This window comes from Arachis ipaensis, chromosome B3, assembly GCF_059453495.1.
Source record: "Arachis ipaensis isolate K30076 ecotype BB chromosome B3, ASM5945349v1, whole genome shotgun sequence".
NCBI classification, from domain to species: domain Eukaryota; kingdom Viridiplantae; phylum Streptophyta; class Magnoliopsida; order Fabales; family Fabaceae; genus Arachis; species Arachis ipaensis.
In genome coordinates, this window is record NC_142438.1 from 126971060 (window position 1) to 126998864 (window position 27805).

The 27805-nt window shown below is 34.1% G+C and overlaps 1 protein-coding gene and 1 pseudogene across 2 annotated transcripts; one reads left to right on the forward strand and one right to left on the reverse strand.

Moving 5' to 3' along the window:
- The first annotated feature begins 20866 nt into the window (after positions 1 to 20866).
- LOC107630969 (RING-H2 finger protein ATL78) lies at positions 20867 to 21816 on the forward strand. The gene has a single exon (XM_016334265.3). It carries the CDS (start codon positions 20902 to 20904, stop codon positions 21583 to 21585), a length of 684 nt encoding a protein of 227 aa, XP_016189751.1. The 5' UTR covers positions 20867 to 20901; the 3' UTR covers positions 21586 to 21816.
- Positions 21817 to 23746: 1930 nt separating this feature from the next.
- Positions 23747 to 26668, reverse strand: LOC107630968 (carbamoyl phosphate synthase small chain, chloroplastic-like; annotated as a pseudogene). The gene is made up of 9 exons (XR_015907590.1): positions 26340 to 26668; positions 25821 to 25953; positions 25626 to 25713; positions 25482 to 25542; positions 25317 to 25384; positions 25091 to 25219; positions 24906 to 25012; positions 24460 to 24814; positions 23747 to 24138 (listed from the first exon to the last, which is right to left on the reverse strand). The product of XR_015907590.1 is annotated as a carbamoyl phosphate synthase small chain, chloroplastic-like (transcript).
- Between the last annotated feature and the right edge of the window lie 1137 nt (positions 26669 to 27805).

The window sequence follows — 27805 nt, forward strand, 5'->3', positions numbered from 1 at the left end:
ACCTTTTTTTTCCTTATAAATTAAAATGTACTTTCTGCGTAATTAAAAGTATACAGCTGGATCGGAAAACTAATGCGATGAGATTGCATATCAATTCTTGCTTACACAGTTTGCCAATTTGATCATTTTGTTATGATTTTTGCATCAAATTGCTTTTATTGGTAGCCACAAGTCGTTAATAAGTAGTCCAAATGGAGAGAGATTGTGATCTGATTACTACATACTAGATTATAGAGGATATGGCTGGGACCAATATTTTTTTAATTATATTATCATAACATGATATGTGACTAACATATATATTACAATTTACAAACATAGTATCTAACCATCTATGCACTATGTACAAGGAAGTGACGTTTATTAGGCTGAGCCGGGGGGTGGGTAAAATGCATGATCTCCAATAATATTTGCATTGCTGGTTGAAACTTGAAAATATAATGTATGTTGTCGTCTTCCATGCATTTTACCATTGAGTTACAATTAAATAGTATGTAGATGTGCTAAAGCTGTGAAATTAAAACAGGATCAACTCAATTGGTCGTCATAGAAAATATAAATCCTAAATAAAGAATACTAAAAATATATACTTTAGAACACGTTTCACATTACTATTAGTATAACTTTTAAAACTTTTTACTTTAATAAAGATATAATGTTATGTGTCAAAAACTTAAGAATGCCTTTAGTTTGTATTTTTATTTTTTGTTTTTATTTTTACTATTTTTTATTTTTTGGATTTTGTAAAGGTAAAAATAAAAATAAGTTAAAAATACCCACACCTAAAGATTTTGATTTACAAAAACTCCTCACTTTTAAAGAAAATGAAGATCTTAGTTATTATTGTCTACTTGGTTTCGACTAGCTCTTCTTCTTTCTCTTGATCTTGTTCAGATAGATATTTTGTTCTTCCTTTCAGATTTCGCAAACTCCTTTCTAATATATGCTACTGCTTCATCATTATTACTGCAAGTCAGTTTTAATTGAGTTATCACGTTCCAAGTTTTTATAGTTTCATCTGCAAATTCAACTTCTTCTTTTTTGCTGTTATAGTCTCGTCCCAATGTATTCTCACTTTTCTTGTTAGTGGAAAATCATCTTGTTTCTCTTTTGGTTGATGTTTCATTTATGCCTCTCTTCTTGATTCTAGAACTATTCGTCTTTACTCTCTTTTCCTTCAAGCATTTCTTAGCCTTCATTTCTACTCTCAATCTTCTTCTAGGTCTTGCTAACTTGCGCTCCCTTTTTTCCCATCTATGTGACATTAGGACCTATTACAACCCTACTCTTCTTGACTTTGTTGTCCTTACATGGCCTATTATGAAGACTTTCATTTTTTATATCTTTCTCAAAGCCCGGTGGATATAGAAGTGCAAAAACTAATTCATCATCGTCCACTTTATGAGCTACTACACCCTGTCCCACTTTATTTTGGATCACTTTTTGGCTTGGACCACCATCTAAATCCAATTGAGTTTCATGTATCACTTTCATTAGTGCATCTGTCATCTTCCGTTTTTTGTATGTCTAAAAGTTCACTTATATCATTTTTCATGGATTCTCCTTGAGACAAGTTTACCAACAGATCATAACTTACGCCCATCTCATGTGCTATGTTGTTCCCTTTTTCTTCCTCCATCACATCGTCTTTCTTCTATAACTCTTTTACTTGACTGTTCACTTTTTTTCAAAGCTGCCAAAAAGTGTGTCTTTTTCATATCCGTTCACCCCTCGTCTATTTTTGACTCTCAAAATCTTTCCCTTGTCACCAAGAAGATCGCTATATGTCTCTTTAACCACTACAAGAAGCACACTGAATACCGTCGGATTTAGTGGTAACTTTTACGTTAGAAACAAGCTAGATTTAGTTTCCCGAATTACTTACCATCGAATTTTATGTTCGGACACCGACGGTAATCAGTGGCGCGAAATCTTATTTTAGTGGTGCCAACTTTACCAGCGGATCTTTCATCGGATTCGGCTGCTGGTATATCGTTTTAGTGAAACGCTGCGTTTACCAAATTTACCGTCGAAAGATTCCGCCGATAAATCCGACAGTAAAATTGGGGTAAAATTCAAACGCGAACCCCTCTCCTTCTCTTTTGCGAACTCACTCTCTTTCTTATCTATCTCTCCTATCATCTTCTCTCTTCTGCCCTGAAGCTGCTGGCGTCGCCCTACCAGCTGGAACCTCTGCTGCCGCCGCTGGACGTTGTCGCTCATGGTGTTGTCGATCACTGCTGGAGCTGTCGGGAACGCTGCTGCTGTTCGCGTTCATGGTCACTGCCGTCGATGTTGGTGACGTTATCGCCATCACTTCCGCCTCCTATCACCACCAAGTCTCCACCATCTTGCAGCCACCATCAGAGGTAATTTTGGCATATTTTTTTTACTTTTTAAGATTTTTATGTGAGTTTAGGATTTTGTTAAGTAGTTTATGAAATTATTGATTAAATTCGTGTAATGAAGTTTATAATTAGGATTTGGTAAGTTTTTTTCATATTTTTTTGTGAGTTTAGGATTTTGTTAGGTATTTTATCACATTATTGACTAAATTAGTGTAATGAAGTTTGTGATTAGGGTTTGTTTTAGTTTTTTTAGGTTTTTCATATTTTTTGTGAGTTTAGGATTTTGTTAGGTATTTTATTATCAAATTATTGATTAAATTAGTGTAATGAAGTTTGCGATTAGGTTTTATTATGTTAATTTAATGTAAATAGAAATTAAATTAAGTTAAGGTAAGTTAAGTAGGGTGAGATTAAGAGTGCTCGAGCGGTTGAAAGAATTTGTTTAGTTTGTTGAATTAGTTTCACCTTGTGAATTTAATAAGTTTTCTTTTTTATTAGGACAGTGCTATTTCTCTGAGATCAATTGGAGTTCACTTCTTCTGTATTCTATGCATCCGTGTTCCAGGTAGGTTTTTTATCTTTAAATATAATCAATTGTTTAAGTTTTATGCCGGACTTACTTTTCTTAGGATAGCGTTTTAGGACAGAAGTAGAAGAAGGTTGCGTAGAGGCGCCTTCTCGAAACCCTTGTTTGCTGGAAAATTGTAGAGTTATAAAGAGTTGAGCACTAGAATGATTAGGATTTGACGTGTTATTGAATTCGTGTTTGTTCTAATTTATACCTGCAACAATTTTCTTTATGAAAACTGGTGGATGTCTTTGAATTAAGGAAAAGTTTTGCCGAAATTTCATTTTTATTGTTTAAAACATGTTCGGTTTGTGTGAAAATAATAATCAAATTTGGTTGGAGATTCTAATTATAAGAGACATCTTGCCAAATTTTCTAAAATTTTAATAAGTTATATTGTTGGATGAATTCTAGGGTGTTTGTTGCAAGATGATTCCAAGTCATCCTTTTGGATGTATGATAGGGACAACAGTGGTCGAGGGGTTTAAAACCTGAATTTTTTTAGGGGATTGATGTGTTTGTTGCATATGTCTTCAACATGGAACCATTTAGGTTTCAAGGGGTATCTAGGTGTCCGTGCTATAAGTGTCGGCTAACTAAGTGGTTAGGACCTTTGAATATACCTCTAACGTAATGGGTTCAAGGATGGATATTGGATATGAATGAAACACAGAGAAGTGGATGAGAAGGGAGTTAACCAGTTTGCCTCAAATTTTAATATGGCTGGGGGTCGATCGACGAGGGTCTGAGTGGTTAGAGAACCAAATATGGAAGAAATGAATTGGGATGGTAACCAAGAGAGATACAACGAAATGATGTTTGATGTAATAGGTTATACTGATATAGAAGATGCTGAATAAGAGCCTAACCCAGATGCAAAGAGCTTTTATCATCTGTTAGAATCTGCCGTGAAACCCTTGTACGAGGGGTCTATTCATTCGAAATTGTCTGCATATGTTAGAATAATGAGTGTTAAATTTGATTCAAATCACACCCAAGAGTCTCTTGATAAGTGGGCCACCTTTTGCAACGACTTAGTACTTGTCAGGACTAGTGGCATCCTCAAAGCCACTACAAAGCAAAGAAGTTAGTTTCGAAATTGGATCTAAATTCAGTGAAAATCGATTATTGTTTGAATGATTGTATGCTATATTACAAGGAGGACGTAGATCTAATTACTTGTAAATTCTGTGATGCACCGAGATTTCAAGTTGAGAGAGAATAGATTGGTAAACAACGGTTAAAGAGCTTATCCTTAATTCCTAGGCTAAAATGGTTATATGCATCAATGAGTTTAGCTTCTCACATGACCTGGCATAGTAAAAATAAGATAGATGATGGTTTTATGACGCACTCGTCACATGGAGATGCTTGAAAGCACTTTGATAGGGTCCACCCTACATTTGCCAGCGAGCCCAAAAACGTTAAATTAGCTTTGTACTCTAACAGATTTGCATCAAATTCTAATTTCGGTAATGCATACTCTTGTTTGCTTGTAGTGGTGACTCTCTATAACCTACTTCCCGAAATGTGCATGAAGGACCCATACATGTTCCTAACTTGTATCATACCTGGTCCAAGCAATCCAAAGACCAAAATAGATGTCTTTTTGCAATCCTTGGTGGATGAGTTGATTGAATTGTAGGTTAATGGTGTGGAAACGTATGATATTTCAACCAATACAAACTTCTAACTGCATGTTGTGTTGATGTGAACCATTAACGACTATTCTGCATACACGATGTTATCAGGTTGGTCCACCTAGTGCAGAATGTCGTGTCCTATTTGCATGGAGGATACAAAGGCATTTTGCTTACAAATAGGAGTAAGAATTCGTAGTTTGACTGTCATCGAAGGTTCGTCGATATTGATCATCTTTTTCAGTGCAACAAAGACTCGTTTAGGAAGAGTAGAACTGAACAAGAAGAAACACCCATGAGATTGAGTGGTTTTCAAGTTTGGCATCATGTCAGTAGAATCCCAAAGATTATTGATAACGGGATAGTGTGAAACCTCTGGGATATGGTAAGGAGCATAATTGGACTAAGCAGAGTATATTTTGGGACTTGTCTTATTGGAAAGACAATTTAGCTCAACATTTTCTTAACATAAATGATCTCACAGTAATGGAGAAGAACATTCTGATCATACTTTATAAGTTAGAAAGGATATTTTCTTCTAGATTTTTTGACGTCATGGAACACTTAGCAATCCACCTGCCCTACGAAGCAAGAGTATGTGAGCCAGTCCAATTTAGGTGGATGTACTCGTTTGAGAGAATGATTGGATCATTCAAGTACACCATGAAGAACAGAGCTCGAATCGAGGGTAGTATCTATGAATCATTCTTTGCTAAAGAAATATCTGTATTTTGCTCCTTCTATTTTGAATCTCATGTTGAGTCACGTAGAACAAGAGTTGGAAGGAATGATGAGATAGGAGAATCCTCGTCAGAAGGACTAACGTATCCAATATTCATTTTGAAAGGAGCTGCAATGGGTGCAGGTAGTGATTATTGGTTAGAGAAAAAGAAAATCGATGCCGTATATCTGCATGTGTTGCTTAACTGTGACCAGGGTTCACCCTACTTGATATGAGTTTTTAAGCCTTTGTAATTATTGTACTTAATAAGATACTATATTTCTCATTTAATCAAAACTTCATTATACTAAAAAAATTTTATTTATCCTATTGTATCATAGGTTATTCCAAGAAATAAATCCAGAGACATCACTGAATAATTTTTTCAATTGGTTCAGAGAATACGGTCAGAGTGCATCTAATGCACACAATAGATTCAGAACTACTTGCACTTAGTTGGGGTCCAATGAATAATGGCACAAGCTACCCGATATACAATGTTAATGGATATTGATTTCATTCTTTACAATGATCAGTTGAAAAGAAAACATATAACACCGGAGTCTGAGTTCGTGGGGATTCAGGCAGTGGACAACTAGACATTCTAATTGGTATGGTGTGTTGTATAATATAATTCAATTAGAGTATTTTGGTCGTACTACATACAAGGTGTTTGTGTTTAAATGTCAATGGTATGAGCCAAGTTCGTATCAAGGAACACGAATGCACAAGGACTACAATATCACTGAAGTAGATGTAACCAGAAAATATATGCACTACGATCCTTTTATTCTACCTCAAAATGCACGACAAGTATACTATTTGTCTTATTTGGGGTCTTGCAAGTCTAGTTGAGTGGTTGTGATTAAGACTAAGTCAAGAGGTCAAATCGAGTCTGATGGGACAGAGGGTCAGAAACCTTTCCAAATTCATGACCCAACTTCTTCGAAAATGGTGGTTGATACTAGTGTTCCGATCACTCTTAAGTCGGCTGTTATGGATGATGACATCATTGACCTTAGGGTAGATGACGACACACTACCACTGAACGATGATGATCTTCAAGAAGAAAACGGTGTTGATAGAGACAAAGAAGAAGAAGACGAGTTCGATGATCAGGAAATTATCTCGGAAGAGGATGATGATAAATCAGAGGAAAAAGATGATGAATCTGAATAAGATTAAAAACATAGTTCTATCTTATATATTTCGTTATCAAACTTTCGTTTCATGTTTACATTTTGTATATTTGATATTTTGCATCATATATTAATCACTTTTTTCAGATAAAATACTAATTTATTTTATGTTAATTAAGAGTTGGCTATTAATTATTAACTATTGGGGTACATCATAGATTGAAAAAAATAAAAATATTCACGCTACCGACAAATTTACCGATGGAAAATCCCAACAGTAGCGTTCATTCATATTTAAAAAAAAAAATCTTTTTCCGTCGGACTTACCGTCAAATTTGTCCGACGGTAAAGTGGCGCGAAGGCTCATTTTATGGTGCCAACGTTACCGTCAGATTTTTTCCTCTGGTAACGCTACTCAGATTTCTTACCCATGAACCATCACATTCCGACGTTAAATTTACCGCAAGTTACCGGCAAACATCAAAATCCGACGATAAATATTTACCGGCGAGGTTTATATCATTGGATTTAATCCAACGGAAAATCCACCGATAAACATAGTACCGACGAATTATTTTTTTTATTTTTCTGTCGGTAAATCTGACAATACTCAGCGTTTTTCTTGTAATGAACAAAGATCTCATATTTTGCTTTATTTACTTTTAGCATAATTTGATCTTGTATTATGGGCACACAAGTAGTTTTCACCATGACACTTATCGGATTGAAGTTTTTACCTTGAATAGAATTTTTATCCCATTTTATAACAGTATCCTAGACCTCTGTAATATCATGAAAGTTCTCCTCACTCTAAGCATGAAGTGGCATACCGTGAATCTTAATCCACGTCCTCCTTATTCTATAGGATTCATTCTCAGACCATCTCCTTACTTCTCCAAAATAATTGAACAGAAAAAATGATTAGAAGGACTCCTCCATATTTTTCAATTGAATTATAAACAATTATCATTTTGAACCGGCCTATAGATTTTACTTCAAACAGAGTATGCTAATCCTAAAATAAACAAGGGATGATGTCCTCCTTATCTATAGGAATTACTAATTCTCTAATAATACTCCTTTGCAATTTCTCTATTATACTCGGTTCCATACTACCTTTAATGATTTCTACCATCACCTGGTCTTTATTTTTGCACTTTTCAGCCACTTTATCCTCTTTTACATAATCAGAGCCAATAAGGACCTCTTTAAAAGATCTTCCATAACCCACATATCCATTCTCCTCCATTCTTTGAGAACATTATTTCTCCTTCATGTTATAACTATTAGGATTGACACTATAACCATCTTTATTATCACCTCTCTCATACTTAGCTTTTGACACTGATAACTATACTCCACTTACATTCCAACCATCAAGGTTATAAACTGTCCTATGTGCATGGTTCTTGAAGGCGTATTTGACAAAAACAAACTTATGAAGAGTCTTTAACCATTACCTTTTCAATAAGAAGACATCTATAACTTGTCCCTCATAATTAAAAAATTTCCACAGCCATTGAAGATTCACCAATTATGATATATTGTCCACAAAAACAATAAAAGATCTTTGCTCTACTCTTCTAAAATTTTCAAATGCCTTTGAGTTTCAAATACTTTAAGAGTTCACTCCCTACTTCTTAGCAAAAGGTTCTCTATTTTGGAGCTGACCTTGATGGATACTTGAGATTCTATTTCTAACTTGTACCTACTGACTTTTCTCCTTCTCACCATCTCTCTATTTTTCACTTCCAACATTCTCCATAAGGTTAAAGGAAAAACACCTTCTAACTAACGTACATACAAGAAAGTAACATTATCGATTGATCTATACACTTGGATGCATTTTACTCAACATCAATAGCAACCACGCAACAGGTGGAGAGGAGGAAATGGTGGAAATGCAGGTGTCAAATCGGTGCAGAGGTACTACACTGCAAATTGGCGGTAGGGCAATGGCAAGATACATAAGTGGTTATAACCCAAGGGACACTGGTGCAGAGCAAGAGCAATATAAGACCAAAGCGCACTAAGCCCAACGACAAAAGAATTCGGAGAACATCAGGGGGACAGGAATTCGGAGGCGGCAACGACAAGAGGGCATTTAGGCAAAAGGGGTAACAATAGGTTTCTACATCAGCTTTTTCTTTTAACAAAAGAATATCTATGTTTATTTTGGCAATTAAAAATATGAGTATAAATTAGGTAAACAATATTTAAGTCTGTCAGATGCATACATATTCTATAATTTGAAAAGTTTGTTTTATATATCTAATTTACGAAATAAATAACTAATGTTGTAGACAATTGATTATGAATTAAGAATGAATGTTCATTGAAAAAATAACAATTTCATAAGTAACCGATTTAATTATAAGGAAAAGAATCCATTTGTATCATGAACTTTACAAACGCTGACAAAAATACCTGTCAAAGAAAAAATTAACATTGTACCGATCAAAGAAGGGTTCCGTATGACAAAAATATCTAAATTCTAATTTTGTGTTGACTTTTTAATAAAATTCTCTCTCTCTCTCTCTCTATCTCTCTCTCTCTCTCTCTCTCTCTAATATCACTCCAACAAACTAAGACACATATGCTCTAAATCTGCAATTGGAGGAAGATGATGGCGCGCGACACACAGCCAATAGCAGCGCCAAGAACAGCGTTGTTGCGAAGAGGGAGGTGGAGGACGCAAGTCTATTTTTTATATAGATCCATTGTTGGAAGTAAGGAACAACATCAATACAAAAACAAGGGCATTTAGAAAACCAAAATAAGCCAAACTAAAAACATCAAAAAAGAACCACAACACAACCAACCAAACCCTGCTGCAGAACAACGAGTCCTTCTTGTTCAGCGATGACGACCTTATCACCCCACCTGGAACCCCCTACGGCAACTTTGGCACCGCAAGGTGCACTCCTCTGCCACATCGTTTAAGGCTGCAACGGCAGTCGTCCGAGTTTGTCGAGCTGACTCAGCTGCTGTCTGAATCTGCACATTCAGATTGCTCACATCGCTCGCAACGTCCTTAGATCTAGGGTTTCTCCTCGATAGTGAAGGTGAAGGGATTACAGTGAGGGTCAAGGAGGAGAGCGAGGCAGTGGTACTGAGCGATGATGTGGTCGAGGAGACGGTGGTAAAAGTTTGGGAATTTTGAGAATTTTGAGAAGAAGAGACAGTAGTCTTGGGAGACATAGAGGTGCTCGAGGCGGAAAAAGAGGGAGAGAAACAGAGTTGAGGTTGAAGATAAAGGGTGTGTGTAATTTCGGAATTTCATAAAAAAATAAACAAAAATTTAGGATTTTAGTACTTTTGTCTTACATAATTCATTTTTTATGGGTACAATGTTAATTTTTTTTTTATGGGTACTTTTATCGATATTCGTAAAATTTATGGGTACAAATGTTGTTTTTTCTAATTATAACATTAAACATAGCCGTTTTCTTTTTTTTTACCAAAGATAGAAGACTCGAACCTGCAACCTCTTAATTGAGTATGAGAAGACTATACCATTTAAGCTATAACTCATTGGCAAACATAGCCATTTTCTTCCAAGTGATTTTGGATTACAAATTTATATATAATAATTGGATTCTTTTATAAAAGTTTACACAAAATATGATTAGATGTTTAATGGTTAAATTATGGATATTTTGTATGAGAACAAACATAAGCATCAACATGTGGTTATGAATCAAAGCGTGAGATATACAATCCTCCTGGAAAATGCTTGTTGCCAATTTAGGCAAGTGATATCCCATCATATGATGAGCATGCATGGATATCCCATCAGTCACACCGTCACAAAGGTGGTGTGAACGAAGAAGATTTAACGGCACTTAATTTGATTAATTGGTAAAGATTTAGAACCCAAAAAGAGTTGTATAGGTGTGAGACGATGATTTAATTGTTAGGAATTATCATCTTTCATCATTCCATTGTTTGACAACATGTCAGTGCCAGTGGATTCTTACAATTTTTTTTTTCCTCTCATTACATTCAAATGAGTAGGGAATATAATCATGTACGTCAGTTAACGAATTCAGTTTGTCTAGGAAAATAAAACTTCATCTTTTCACTAATTTTTATATTTGATTCAATTATACAACTAATTTTTTTTAATAATCAATCAATGAAAAAATTAACCAGAGCATAGTTGTCAGAATCAAACTAATGATCGAACCGATTAGATTACTAGTTTACTAATTTGTTGGTTCAATTAATGAGTTAATGATTAATCCGATAGAATTGCTCCTATATAAATAAAAATATAAAATAGTCAAAAATTTAAAATTAAAATTAAATTTAAAATATATATCTTCACTAATATTTTAAAAATAATCAAATTTTAATAAATTATAATCAACAAATTATAATCTGATTATTATTAAATAAATATATAAAATTTTAGTATTTTTTTATAATAAAAATTTTTTAATTTTACTTTTATATTTATTGTATTGTTATATACTATATGTATTTATTAAAAAATAATATTAATAAATAACATATAATCATATCATAAAAAAGTAATTATATTGTAATTAATAAAAATATTAAAAATTTTTTATGTATACATATTTAATAATATTTTTATTAATAATTATAAATAATAAAAAAATATAATTAATTTAAATATAAGTGAGTATAAAATTAAAATAATATCTCAAAAGTTATTTGCAGTTTTATTATATAATTAATAATTAGCATATAAAATATTAAGGAATAATATAGTTTAGTGGCAAGGAAAGTATGCAGTAATAAGATCGGTTCACACCAATTTTTATCCTTACACAGTCTAGAGACTAAACTGGATCGGTTGAAAATCTGATTCACCGATTTTCTAATCGAACCGGTCAATCCGGTTCGATTTTTATAACTATGAATCAGAGTTTCAGTTTCAGTGAGAAAGAGAGAGACGTAAAAAAATGTACATTTTTTCATTAAAAAATAGATAAATTGAATCGTAAAATAGTAAAAATAATATATATTCCCCCTATTTTAAAATAAATATTATTTTTACACTTTTGGTTCATTGAAAAATTATAAGTATGTTAGATATACACTAAAATTAGCCACTAAAATTAGTTATTAGAATATAATAATATTAAAAATAAGGGGTAAGTACGATTTTGGTCCCTTAAGTTTAGTGCCAGAATCGAATTCGTCCCTCTTGTTATTTTGCCATTAAAATCGTCCTTAATGTTTTTTTCGTATTAAAATCGTCCTTTTTATTTTTTTTGGACAAAAATACCCTCACCACTACCAACATAATTACTTCCTCCACCACCACCACCACCAACACCAACACCACCGCCACAACCTCCACCAACACCACCGCAGCACCACCAGCACCACCATCAACGCTGCCGTCGTCCCCCCCCCCCCTTTCCCCTTCCCCTCCCCCTCCCCCTCCCTGCCTCCCCTCCCCCTCCCCCTCCCCGTCTTCCCTTCCCAGCACCCCCACCCCCACCCCGCGTCACCTCCCCCTCCCCGTCTCCCCCTCACCCAAATCAACAAATCAGAAACAGAAAACAACAATAATATTCCACAAATCAGCAACAACAATAATAATAAGAAGAAGAAGAAGAAGGGAAGAAGAAGAAGAAGAAGAAGAAGAAGAAGAAGCAGAAGACGAAGCAAGAAGCAGAGGCGACGAGCAGCAGCGGCGAGGCGGCGACCAGCAGCGGCGACTGAAGCACGAACGGCGGCGACAGGGTCTGACGGCAGCAACGTGAGCAGCTCCCTCCCCGGCGCCATCCCCTCCCCCGCTCCCTTCCCCTCCCCTCCCCGGTGCCATTTCCCTCCCCCCTCACCCACCCACGCGTTTTCTTCCCCCCTCCTCTCCAAACGCGTTTTGTTTTTTTTTTTATTTTATTTTATAATTTTTATTATTAAAATAGGAATAGGGGTAGTTTAGGTATTAAATTAAAAATTTTAATAAAAAGGACGATTTTAATACGAAAAAAAACATTAAGGACGATTTTAATGACAAAATAACAAGAGGGACGAATTCGATTCTGGCACTAAACTTAAGGGACCAAAATCGTACTTACCCCTAAAAATAAATTAAACTACACATATATTTATACATAAATACATAATAACTTATTTTAGTAGCTAATTTAGCATTTTTATATCTAAATAAATCTTCTTAGATACATTAATTTTTTAATAAACTAAAAAAATAAAGATGACACTTAATTTAAAATGGAGAAAATAATTTTATAGAAATTGTAAGAACATCATACGATAACATTCAAGTATAAAATTTTTAGTAATTAACAAATAATAGAAATTAACATGCAGTTATTTTCATATAAAATTAATGTTAAAAACAAAAAGGTAATCTAAAAAAGGTGTTTTGTAGATTATTCGATGTGTTCAGGAAGGTACAATGTATATATATAGGTGTTAGAAGAATTAAAGCAATAAAAGCATAAAATCTTATAATAAATATACAGATATGCTAAATAAAAATAAATGATACAAATTGATCCTAGTTATACTCTCACATCCCCCTCAAACTCAAGTGGGAGCTAAGGATACCATCTTGAGTTTGGATACTAGAATTCGAAAACGAGTAAGATGATAAGTCTTCGTGAAGATATCAGTAGTCTGATCCAGAGTTCCAACATCTATGAGACGAACAACATCAATAAAGAAACGCTGCTGGACAAAGTAACAATCAATCTCAATGTGCTTGGTGCGTTCATGAAAAACATCATTATGGGCAATCTGAATAGCATGCGATTGTCACAAAAAATATCAGTTGGGGACGATTGAGGAGCACCCAAGTCTTCAAGAAGCCAACGAATTGAGATAACCTCAACAGTGGTATCAGCGAGAGCATGGTATTCAGTTTCTGTGCTTGATCGAACCGTGAACGTTTGCTTCTTGGCTTGCCAGAAAATGAGAGAGTCACCAAGAAATAAATAATAACCAGTAGTAGAACGACAATCAGTGGGATCACCAGCCCAATCAGTATCTGAGTATGCCTGAAGGGATAAAGATAAATAGGCAGAAAAATGAAAGCCATGAAACAGGGTGTCTTTGATGTAGCGAAGAATGCAAAGAACTACCGCATAGTGAGTAGTACAAGGAGCTAATAAGAATTGGCTAAGAACATACACTGGATAGGCGATGTCTGGTCGTGTGACAGTCAAATAGACGAGACCTCCAACTAACTATCGATAAAGAGTAGGATTATTCAAAACAGTTCCATCCATAGGAGTAAATCAAACATTAGGCTCAAGGGGAGTAGACTCAATACGACTATCTATAATTTCAGCTCGAGCAAGAAGATCTAAAGCATACTTAGCTTGAGAGAGATAGATACAGTCATCTGTGGATATGACTTCTAGACCAAGAAAATAATTGAGAGAACCAAGATTTTTCATCTCAAAAGTGTGGTGAAAGGATGCTTTGAGATCAGAGATACCATCAATATCATCTCCAGTAATGATCATGTCATCAACATACAAAATTAGAAGAACAACTCCACGATCACTTTTAGAATAAAGAGAGCATTCTCATGAGGGCTGCAGGTGAAACCAAGATTGCAGATAGTGGTGCTAAACTTTTCAAACCATTTACGAGGATCTTGCTTAAGGCCATAAAGTGCCTTGTGAAGGAGAAAAACTTTGCTAGAAGAACAAGGATATCCCGAAGGTGGTTTCATATAGACCTTCTTTTTCAAATTCCTATTAAAAATACATTCTTCATATCCATCTGACTGAGAGACCATTTTTTGACCGCAGCAATGGCAAGGAGAGCTCGAACAGATGTAAGACCAGCAATGGGAGCAAAAATTTCTTCATAATCAATACCATACTCTTGCGTACAACCTTGAGCAACCAATCATGCTTTAAAACTGTCAATAGAACTATCAGGGCAAGTCTTGACCTTGTATACCCATCTACTACCCACAACCTCTTGATCAGAAGGAGGATCAACTAAGTCCCAAGGGTGTATTTTTTCAAGTGTCTGGTTTTCTTCTTGTATTGTTTGTTGCCAATTTAGATTTGTGGATGTTTCTCAGAATGACCTAGGTTTGTGGTGATAAAGGATAGTAGAAAAACAATGATAATCAAGAAGATGAGAAGGTGGATTTCATACCTTAGAAGAACGAGTGGAGGAGGAGGCATGGCAGCAGGAGCAGGAGCATGGTCCAGTCTGGAATTATCGGGCGATGGAGAAGAGGAAGAGTAGGGAGCTCAAAGGATTGACTTAAGATTGAACCTGTAGTATCATCGCTAGGACAAAGATCAACATTGGGGTTAGTGAAAAACAGTGACTGAATAGAAGGAATGGACTCAAAAGAGAAAAAACTAAAGAACATACTAGTGATGCTCCCAGAATACAACATGACGAGATATACGAATACGTCGAGAGATAGGATCCAACAATGATAACCCTCGTGTTCAGTGCCATAACCAAGAAAATAACACATGCGAGCCCGAGGTTCAAGTTTGTTACGTTCATGAAGCTAAAGAAGGATAAAACAGACACAACCAAAAACACGAAGAGAGCTGTAATCTGGAGAAGTATGATAAAGATGCTCAAAGGGAGTAGTGTTAGCAAGGACAGAAGAAAGAAGTCTATTGATAATATGAACAACAGTGAGAATAGCTTCACCCCAAGTATGCTTAGGACAAGAAGAAGAAATAAGTATTGCACGAACAAAGTCAAGAATGTGACGGTATTTTTGTTCAACTCTGCCATTTTGTTGAGAGGTACCAGGACAAGAAAATCAGATAAAGTATCATGTTCAGCGAAAAAATTTAAAAGTTTGAAGTCACGATATTCCATAGCATTATCGCGTCAGAAGATTTTAATGACCTTTGAAAACTAAGTTTGAATCATAGTGGCAAAGTTCATATAAATCTGAGGCAACTCATGACGATTAGTCATCAAATAAACCCAAGTAAAACATGAATAATCATCAATAAAAACTACAAGGTATCAAGCCCCTCCCATAGAAGCGGTAAAAAGCGGGGTCCCAAATATTAGAGTGAATAAGATAAAAAAGAGAGCAAGTAAGAAAGGAATTATTATGAAAAGATAAAGTTGATTGTTTTGTAGTTTGACAAAAAATGCAATCAAAAGAGTCATTATTAACTTGACTTAAAACACCCATAGATATAAGAGGACACAATTTTCCTAAGGAGCTGTGGGCAAGACGGTAGTGCCACAAGTGAAAAGTAGATGGAGAGAAAACAACACAGAGACTTGACGTAAAAGGAACATGAAGGTTCTCGAGTTCAAATAATCTTCCAACCTTACATCCAGTCCCGATGATCCTGCACACGACAACTAGAAATAGAGAAATTGACATCAAAACCGAGCTCAACAAGTTGACCGAGAGAGATAAGATTAAAGTTTAATTTTGGAATAAAATAAGCATCAGGGAGATTAATATTTGACTGTGAAATAAAACCCTTATGTGTCACATGCAAGAGGGAACCATTAGCAGTGTTGACAAAAAGTGCATTTGAAGTGGTAGATAATAACGAAAAAAGATTACGCAAATGAGACATATGATTGAAACAACCAGAGTCAAAATACCATTTTAAATTATCTGGGAGAGTGAAAAGAGCAGTAGAGGTATTACCAGAAAAGGAGAGAAGCTGCTTAAGAAGAAATTCAATATTGGATGGAGAGACAGAGGGTGAGTTGAGAGAGGTGGAGGTGGTGGATTCAGTAGTAGCAGCAACAACAGTAGAAGCAGGCACATTCTGAGAGTAGTTAGGACAAGAATGATACTTGTTCTGATCTTAACATGGTGATTGAGTAGGACAGGTAGTAATCAAGTGTTTTGAGAACTTACAATAATGACAGAATAGTTTCGGGCAATTAGAGCCAATGTGACATTTCTGTTTGCATTTACAACATGCAATAGAAGGACGGGTCTGAGAAGAAGTGCCCAGAATAGTTACAGTTTTGACAAAATTTACCCTTTTGATCTGTGGCAACAAAGACAATTTCACTCTTAAGGTGAGTCAATCCCCAAGCGCGTTTCTTCATACTTAAGATGAGGAAGCGCATCTTCAAGACTAGGCAAGGGGTTCTGATGAAGCAGAGAAGCTCTAACCGACTCATAGTCATCAGTAAGTGCCATAAGAAACTGTATGAGACGTGTTTGGTTCCGATAATCCTCATAGATCTTTAAGAACAGGCTCACAATAGGTCAATTAATCCCAAATAATTATCATTTCAGCAAGAAAATTAGAAACCGCTTGTCCACGTTCTTGCTTAAGGCTATGAAACTCCTTTAGCAGTTGGTACTGATAGGAGAGATCATAAATAGTGTAACGTTTTACCAAATGATCCTATACCTCTTTAGTAGTTTCAAAACGCCCGAACTATAAATGAACGCCTAGAGTAGAAGTGTTGTGAAACCAAGTGATCATCTGATGATTTTTATTATCCCAATCTTTTAATTTTTCCTCAGAGTCTTTTTCAACATTCTCCTCAGATTTGGAGGTCCCATTTTTTTATTTTTCAGTTACAGTTGGCTTAACAGGACAAACAACATCACCAGTCATATAGCATCATAATTTTCACTCTTTAAGAAATCCTCTCATAACTTCAACCCAATGAGCATAGTTAGAGCCACTAAGGATAACAAGAATAAGCTAAAAAATATCCAGTTTGTCCATAATAGTAGAACAAAGACGAAAAAGAGAAGAAACTGCAAAATCGGGACAGAAAACGAGAAAATAGAAGGCAGAATGAGAAAGAGCTCACAAAAAAAATCTTAAGAAGGGTCCCACCATCCATCACGTCAGTAGAAAAGGACACGTGGCAATGCGTGAGAGGAGGAGGAAGACACGTCAACGCTAACGCGACGAGGAGGTGGCACGCGGTCAGAAGGCGGGTTGGATCGAGCCAACATAAGCGTGGGTTGAAAGCGGGTTCGTGGGGTGTGTCACTGCGTGACACGTGGTGCGCTGCAGAGCCGTTGATCCTGGGCGTGGATCCAACGGTGCTGGAGGCGTTTTGGAGGGAGGAAAAACTAAAGTGAGCAAGGAACTTTAGGTGGAGTCTAGCGACGATTCTGAATGCGTTGAAATCGTGACAACAAGACAAAGACGGTAGTAACGGCGGTGACGAACTAACGCATCGGAAAAGGATCGAAAATCAAGGACAAAAAACACTGCCGAAAGAAACAAAGCAAAAGAGCTATGAACTAATTTTCATAGAGAAAAAAAACCATGTTAGAAACAAGAAGGTAATCTGAAAAAAGTGTTGTGTATTATTCAATATGTTTAAAAAGATACAATGTACAAGGGTATATATAGGTGCTAGAAGAATCAAAATAATAAAACATAAAATTCTACAATAAATATACATATATAGTATATAAATATAAATGATATTAACTGATCTAAATTAATCTTAATTATATTCTAACCATTAATATTTAATTTAACGTATTTTATTAAATTATCATATCACTATTAATTATTAACTTCAGATAGCATATAATAATTCTCCAATAGTTGCATGGTATATCGAAAACCAAATTTACGAGCATATATGCACCAACACCTTTTTGGGAGCAATAATTGTAAACGTTTCTAGTAGTTTCCCATAAGACTATCATGTAGTTTAGCTAGTAATTTTCAGTTCAACGTCCAGAAAAGAAGAGATTAAGAGATAAAAAGAAACTAAAAAAAAAATGAATGTATCGTCCCCCATTATGATTATGGTTGGTACTTGATAAAGTACGTCCTCTCAATAAAAACTTAAGATCTCCTTATCCTTTTTTGTCTTTTGTGTTTTTTATCCTTTGTTTTTTTCCTTATCATTTCTTTTTGGCTACCTAAAGTAGAGAACGGTAGCGATGGCCATACTGGCACACTCAATTTTTGAGGTGCAGCTTGTCGGATTGATGAAGAGCACCATCCATGTTTGTCAGTTGCCTTGAGATTCACCAAATTAAAGTGGGAAATTCGTAATAATAACCTATATGTTAAAGAAAATTAAAAATTTATAAAATTGTGCAATTTAAAGTTTTAATTCATTTATTATATATTTATTAACTAAAAAATGTAAATTATTTTACTAATAATAATTTTAACATTATATATCATATTACTTAAATCCCAATTTAAAAATATAAAATATTCAATATTCAATATTTTTTCTTATATTTAAATTAATATAACCCGATTCTTTTTACTACTAAAATTTTTACTCCCTAGCATTCCCCTTATTTCTCTATTTGTTTTTAGGTTAACACTAAATTCATCGTCCTTTTTTTTTAAATTTTTTGTTAACTTTTTTTCGGGAGAGGAAATTCTGTAAATTAATGCTCAAAGTCTCAAACTCAGAAGTCTATCTACAACTCTACATTATTCTTTATTGTAATAATGTCAAAGAAAAAAAAACAAGAGAAAGAAAAGAAATCGAGAAAAATGGGGGGGAAAATAATTGTGTAGTCAGTAATCAGTCACGCTTCCATATCTATAGATTCGTATAGATCATTACGCTCATATCACTAGCATAATGAGTTATGACCCGAAAATTTTAAACAAGAATTATTAAAAATAAATTGAGTGATTAATATATTTTTCTTGTATATATAGTTTTGTCTAATAATTAAGTTAATATTAGTTAATTTTTTATTTCTTAACTACAAATATTAATATTTTACTATTTTTATTTAAAAATTTATAAAGAAAAGATATATACATCTATAGACGAACAAATAAATTATCTATAAAAATTAAAGGTACATCGCATTCTTATATACACTATAAGTAAAGATTTGTGCAAAATCATACCAGGAAAAAAAATTAGAAATAAATTTTTTAATCTAATAACTAGTCAATATTAATATTTTTAAATTTTAACAATAATACTACACTGTAAAAATGATAATTTTCTAACAGAACCAATAATAATAATAAATAATAAATAAATATCCGTAAATTGATCTCTTCCAAATAAAATAATAAAAAAACTTTTAAAAGGAAAATAACTCTTTTATTTTGGATCGTGAAATAACTCTCAACTTTAGCTAAAAAAGAATGCCCTTTTATGGGACCCTTTCCCGTTGGCAGGTATACGGACAAGGCCACTTTGCCTTGATCTTTTTCACTGGGACCCAAAAAGATGGCACATTCTAGAGAACCAACGGTAACGGATAGTCGGATACCACATTTTTCAAGCTATTTACTGTGTATTTAAGGAAACCCTTAAATTTAAATTATATTTTATATAATTAATTGTATGTGGATTAATTTATGTCTAGATAACTGAGCTAGTTGAAAAATGGTTATTAGATCATCTATTCTATTTAAATAGTATGAATAAAATTGGTTTACTAAAAGCTAAGAAATATATATGAAATGATTGTTTATATATGTTGTTATTTACTAATTGACACTCATGTAGTTGATTTCATAAACTTATAAAATTAATAATTGATTATATTCTTCTAATAATTATTTATCTCAATAAAAAATTTTAGATGATAATAAAAAAGTTTGAGAAAATTAATACAAATGATTATGCTAAATATATATTAAAAATAAATTATATATATATTTATACAGGAATATATAATAATTAATTTTAGTGCACAAATAACATTCTTTTAATTAAAGAGTAATGTTATATGTACATTAAAATCAGCCACCAAAGTCAATTATCAGTATAAAATACATGTTGAAATATAAATACGCATTAAAAATAAAATTAAACCACAAATGTATTTATACACAAATACATTGGTGACTGATTTTAGTGGCTGATTTTAGTATACAAATAACATTTTTGAGATTAAAAAAATACAAAAATATTATCTATTTGTACACTAAAATCGGCCACCAATGTATTTGTATATAAATTTTTTTTTTGGTGACTATTTGTATATAAATATATGTAGTTTAATTTATTTTCAATATATATTTATATTTCAACATATATTTTATACTAGTAGCTGACTTTAATAGCTGATTTTAGTGTACATACACATTACTCAAAAAAAATATAAACACATAACTTATTTAGTGCTAGGAGAACAATGAAAATTTTGAACAACATGAACAACCACCAATCAAATAAAAATACATTACACCCTAATATAATGCTATTAATTAAATTTACTCTTTTAACCTTATTAATTCACATTATTTACACATTGTTCAAAAATCTTATTGGTTATCTATACTTTTCTAATTTTAAAATGGTACCACCCGACTTCTCATGGTTGGTTTAAAGTGGGATTGATAACTGAGTGGAGCATCCATGTGCTTCCAAATCCTTCTCTATTAACAAAACCCAACATAATCATAAAAATTTATTTTGTTTGTCTCAAGCTGGAGGCTAGCTAGCTAGACCCCGCTAGGAATATTCTAATCACCAATTAAGCATTGATCACCAAATAATTAAGTTGCCTATATATAAAGGAAGCAACCCTGAAGGCTGTAGCTAACTAACTCATCATTCATAAAGATAAAACGCAACCATGTATGCTTCAACTTCCTTCACTTCACACATAGTTCATGACCTTGTCATACAATCTCACTCAAGAAGGTTACTCATGCTCCCAAATCCACTTGCTCATCACGATTCCTCACCACCTCCAACAAACAACAACTCAACCCATTTATACCTCGGAAACAGTTCTTTCGATGCCAACGTTGTCATGGTCCTCTCCGTCCTCCTATGCGCACTTATTTGCTCCTTAGGATTGAACGCAGTCATAAGGTGTGCTTTGAGGTGTTCCGATTTGGTAATCAACGACTCATCATCGTCATCAAATCCTAGCCCTTCATCATCATCATCAAGTAGTCGATTGGCCAACACGGGAATCAAGAAGAAAGCTTTGAAGACTTTTCCGATAATCACATACGAGTCAACTGAGTTAAACAAAGTACCTGGTTTGGACACCGAGTGTGTGATATGCCTCTCGGACTTCACAAATGGTGAAAAGTTGCGTATTCTGCCAAAATGTAACCATGGCTTCCATGTTAGCTGCATTGACAAGTGGCTCACTTCTCATTCATCTTGTCCCAAGTGCAGACACTGCCTAATTCACACGTGCCAAAAGATTGTTGGCGGAACTACTCATCCTCCTCCTCCTCTACCTCAAACCATTATAAGCATTGAACCACTGGACCCAGAAACTATGGTGCGTAATTATACATAGATAGCAACCAAACTAAATTAGTATGCATAGAACTCTGGTACGGCTCTGTTCTGTTCAGTGAAGCCAAAGGCTATATAGCTACCCAACACCAATATTCACTCATAAACAATGGGTGGTGGTAGTTGGTAATGAAAATTATGTTTATTTATTTTATTTTTATTTTTTTTCACTTAGGATGTTTGTTCTTTTTGGAAAAGAAAAAAATGAAGAGATCATCAACTTGTAACTGCATATTCTTTTTGGTTTTCAATTACCTTTAATAATGTTTAATTGCTGAGAAAATTAAAATTGAAGTAGTACGGTAAGGTTTAATTTGTTGTCCAAATAATCAAGTTATGGTGATGAACTGGTGATGGCTGCTCAAGTAATTGCTAATAGCAACCGTAACGCCATTGTAATTTCGACGGAGTAAGAATCCAAGTCGATTAGCGTTTTAACGTAATAAGGTATGCTTGCCTCTGCGATATTAGATATAACAATATCTTTTTCCAGTACTGGTCCACTTCTTATTACTATTATATTATTTTTATAACCCCAATGGATTTCACTTTTTACACAGACATAAAATTAAATTTATTTAATTTGCATCACTTTTTATTTTAAAGCACATCTTTAGTGAAACTAATTGAGTTATATATGTTTAAAAGTCCCTAAATGATCGTAGAATATGTCCCTCACATTTAACATTTTTTTCCTCTCTTAATACCAAAAGATACCTTGAAAACATATGTTTCCAAAATTACCTCACAAAATCATAGAAACACGTTACTCCAAACTTGGCAATATAATGTATCACAAGAAAAACATGGTTGGTAATTTGGTCCGGGACTCACATCAAGCGCCATGTATGAGGCCCCCTGATTGCTACAACTAGAGTACTAGACCCTAAATAATAGCAAGGGGTAGAAAAAGAAAGAAAAAGAAAACAGAGTGATACTTTAGTTTATCCAGTGAATGGAGCACAAAACAATATATACATAACATAATGAAATGGAGGCTGAGACAGAAAACCACTAATAATCAATATAATAATTTTCAGGGGAACAAATTACGGAAAGCGAAGTGTTGTTATAACATAGTACAACACAAAGTGTCGCATCAATATTGCAAACATTTTGATTTTGTATAGTAGTATAAGGGCTTGTTTGGGTGAGCTTTTGAAAAAAGATCTTTTTTCGAGTTATCTTTTTTTTAAAAGATCTTATAGAGAAGTAAAAGTAATTTTATGTTTGGATATCTCATGTAAAAAGGTCTTTTTATCTATCAATTATGTTTGGGTATAACAATATAAAAGTACTTTTTTGTTCATTTATTACACGAAAAACATCTTTTTTTTAAGAAAAAAAGATCTTTTAAAAAAAGATGTAAATTACAGCTTCTCAAAAAAGATCTTTTTTTTTTATTTTACTAGTGCTTTTACTTTTACTACTAGAAATTTGCCAAACACGTTAAAAAATAAAAAAAAGATCTTTTTTTATTAAAAAAATCTTTTTTTAACAAAATAATGACGCCCAAACATCACTAAGTATGGTAGCCCCAAGCATTGTATGTGTGTTATGTTATTAATTTGGTGTGTGGGTGTATGACAATGATAGGTGAAGAAGGGCATTAGCGATGAAGAAAGAGACAGAGTGTAACAATTGAAGAGAGAGAAGAGGGAAAAGAAAAGAAAGTGCAGAATAAATTCGGCAACCAATAATTCAAACACATGACACGATATATTTCCCCTTTGGAAGAATCCAGTCTTTCCGTTCCAGCGTCTGGTTCGTGAGATCGTACAGGAAGAATCAAAGGCGAGAGAGGGCTTAGGTTTTTATTCAGTGATTTATATAAATAGGGTTAGGGTTTTGTGCTCCGTGTTATGGTTTGGCACAATTATTCATGTAAGGTTCTGAATAGGATAGACTTTGAAATCGTACAATCTGAGCTTGAATTACAAATTGTAGTTCCAAAATGATTCTGACTCACTTTCTCTAAATTTTACAAATATATAATTCACATTATAATTATGAATTTCATGATTCGAACAGATTTCTGATTACATTGGTTTATACCACTCGGTGGATTGTGCAAAATAGTAAGTTAACGTGAGGCTATTACTTTCAGAACTAAAACAAATAGCTTGATTGTTTTGTTCACATCACAATTACGCATCAAGCAGTGGAGACGATAAAGAAGTCGTTATTGTTATTGTTCTAAGTGCAGTGCAGAATCCATCCCATCTAGCGTTGTTACAAAGCATACACTGCATATAGTTTACACTGCTGATAATTGAGGTTCAGATTTCTTGCTTTTTTGTGCTTCATTAGTTGTACAAACTCCTGAATGCTGCAATCATCAACAAATACCACCACTATCTATTTACTCATCAAATCCAAATTGAAAGTAAAAAAATAACGAAGCTGCTAGTCTGATGCCGTAATCCGAATCATGGGGTCCTGGAAGAGACATTATTCTTTAAGCCGGGAAGGCAAGATCAGCATCATTCAGGTTGATATGAGTAACCTCAACTCCTTTTGGCAATGTGGCAGGGTCAACAGCATAATTGTGGTTCTGCCAATTTATAAAAGAATTTATCATTATACATACAATGTCATATCAATTAACCATTTACATACAACATAGACATGGACTAAGTTACTAAAGATGATTTACAGATTGCCAAAAAGTTTTTCCATTCAAACTGTCACTACTATAGTGTAAAATGTGAACACTTCCCCCTCATATCGTCTTGTTTACTTTCATTTTAAGATGGAAGCAGGGTAGTGCCAACATTCCATATGAATTATATGTCTAAAATCAATCTTTTTGGACACATTCACTGCACATAATTAAGCGAGAGAGAAGTGAGAGAGAAGTCTGTGAGCCACATACCTGAGCACTAATCTCAACATGGCCGGTTTGAAGGTTCGAACAGGATGATTTTCTCCATGATGACCAAATTTCATCTTAAAGGTTTTGCCTCCTAAAGCTTGGCCAATCAATTGATGGCCCATGCAGATTCCAAAGACAGACACCTTCTCTAGAATATCCCTTACTGTCTCGACAGCATAAGGAACAGCAGAAGGATCTCCAGGGCCATTGCTGAAAAGTATCCCATTCCCATCTGGCTTCATCTTCAAAGTTTCTGATGCTCTGGCCATGTAGATGTGCCAACAGTGAATTTGCAGCCATAAGATGCTAGTCATCTGAGTATATTTTGCTTTATTCCAAAATCATAGGCAACAACCTACAATGCATAAACCAGAATGAAGGGCATATTAAATTACCAATATTATACAAAAATGAAGGATGCCATAGTACTCTGTGGTTATACTCACATGAAAAGTGTCCTGAGACGCTTTAGGATTAAATTCCCATTCTTGCTTTGTCTTATCAACCCAGTCATGTGGAGTTTTGCATGATACACCGCTTATAAGATCAATACCTAAATATGGAAAAGCATCCATGATCCATGTAGTCCATAATTAAGAATATTAGGAAAATCTCATGTTCATATGCTTACCAACAATGTCCCAAAATTGAGACATCTTAAGTAGATGTTCATCAGTTTTGGAATTGTCAGTGCTCAAGACACCAATAAGGCTGCCATCTTCCTGAAATCTGCGGATGATTGCACTTGTATCAACATCATCTGTTGTATACGAAATTTTCAGCAACGTTAAAACCAAAACAACAAATTTTACATAATAGAATTTCTCAAAGAACTATTAAAAAAAAAAAATACTTACAAATTCCCATGATATTCTTTTTTGCTAAGTAATCACCTAGAGTTTCTGCAAATCTCTAGTTTGAGGTGCTGAATCAATAGATATTGCAATCAGAAAGCGATAGTTAGTTGATTAAAAAGTAAAGCTAATTTGATGAAAAGCAATTCTAGGGAATGTCAACAAAACCTGATACTCAAGCTTCTAATTACTAGACCCGCGAGGAAGCATTACCTTGATTCCTCATCATCTAGCATGAGAGCATAAACATGTAATTCATAAATGAGTTCACCAAATAAAAAAATTAGAGAGACCAATAATATGAATACTCACCAAAATTTACACCAGTGTTACTGATATGTGGGTTTGTCATTAGCACAAACTGGTCAGCTAACTAGGATCAGTTAGAATTTCTTGATACCTGCAAAGCACATATATAACAAAGTAAACAACCAATATGCACATATTCAGATTGAAGACATGCCAATAAGAAGACTCTGGATCTTAAAGATTTATACTTCATCTTACCCAGTTAATGATGTATTGAAACCTACTTCGCCAGCTTGGGTTCCTGTAGCACCAAATGACTTTGCTTTCCAGATTGACCCATCTTCCAAAACAAGCCTAGCATCTAATGTCTTCCAAGGTCTTTCTCCTTTAACTATTTATAAAGCAGGGAAAAAAACACTGCATCAATATCTTTAAGGTCTGGCTAATAACCACTTCAAGCATAAACTTACAAAAGCTAAACAGAACATCTTTATATCAAAGTCAAAAAGAAAATCGTCATGAATTAACAGGCTACAAGTATTTTGCTATCAGGATGCATAACTCAGCTTAAGAAGATAAGAGGGAAAAAGAACAAAAGCATGAAAAGAACAAGCTTTTAAATATTGTCTGGAATAACAAGAAAAGCTCAAGACCCTATTAGTAAACATTCAAGAATTTGTTTAAAACACGATAAGAACGATTAATGTAACGTTTAAATAACATTGCTTTACAAGATTGTTGAGGTGCCCATGATGAAACGGGGATGGGGGTGGTTACCGGCGGAACATCTGAGGGTAAAAAACGCGAACTTTGGAAGTGGATAGTAGCAATTCGGAACCGAAACCCTTGGAAAGGTCACTCACAGTGACAGAGAAAGCCAAAGATTTTGTTGCCATTGTGAACTTGGCGGCACCGTAGTACAACACACAGGTCTGAAACCACCCACGTAGAGATAAGGGAGGCATAGAACCGCAGTTAAAGGAGACGCGAGGGGCGCGGTGGCGCAGAGGAAGACGCGTGCGGCGCGGTGGCGCAGATGAAGACGCGAGCGGCGCAAGCGGCGACAGAGAAGGTTGATGCTTTGAGCTCTGCCTCTGCCGTGTTGTGACTTGTGAGTGTGAGTAGCGTAGGTTCTCTTTTTTTAATTTTTTTTTTCCAAAAAATTTAATGGAAAAGTCTAGGCAGCAATTTTTGTGTTTTCTTGTCAGCACTTATATTTTATTTGGGGTGAGCTTCTAAGAAAAGATCTTTTCTCCAGTTATCTTTTTTTAAAAGATCTTATGGAGAAGTAAAAGTAATTTTATGTTTGGATATCTCATGCAAAAAGATCTTTTTATCTATCAATTATGTTTGGAGATAACAATATAAAAGTACTTTTTTGTTTATTTATTAGGAAAAAAGATCTTTTAAAAAAAAGATGTAAATTACAACTTCTCAAAAAAGATGTTTTTCTGATTTTTCTAGTACTTTTACTTTTACTACTCGAAATTTGCTAAACACGCTAAAAAATAAAAAAAAATCTTTTTTTATCAAAATAATGGCACCCAAACAAGCACATAATTTAATTTAACTTAATTATATATACTAATAATTGATTTTATGATATATTTTTTATTATTTATTGTATTTTTTAATCTACAAATCAAATACTAATTTATTATAAATTTGTGTTTTATTTAAAAATTTATCATTATAAATTTAAGTTTTTAATGGCGCACAAATATGCACAATGGCACCCAAACAAGCACTTAATCATCAAAATAAAAGTGAGTGATTTCTCACCATTAGATATAATCTCACACCATTAAAAACATTATTGATGGCCAATTGATGGTTACAAAATACCAAAATTGCTGGCCCCTATCATTCCTCAAATTTAATTTCGAACCGGTCCATTTTCAAAAATTGGTTCACCGGTCTCCAATAAAATCGGTTGGGTCAAGAAAATATTTTAGTTTTATTTTTAGAGTAGTTATCCAATTCGGTCCCCAAAGATTTTAAAAGTGGACATTTTAGTCCCAAAGAAAAAATTAATACACAGATTAATCCCCATCATTTTCTTCCGTTAGACATATCAGTCCCCAGTCTATTTTTCAGCATGACTCATCAACGAAAATTACTGACTTAGCACGTTAACTCACACATGTGGCCATTAAGTGTCCATATGTGCAAAGAAGACAAAATAGTCCCTGTACTTGTTAATTAAAAGTTTAAAATACATTCTCTGGGCTTGTTACGCCCAA

Bases quoted from the DNA above. Each gene is read 5' to 3' on its own strand.
- LOC107630969 (XM_016334265.3), top strand. From the start codon at position 20,902: ATGTATGCTTCAACTTCCTTCACTTCACACATAGTTCATGACCTTGTC.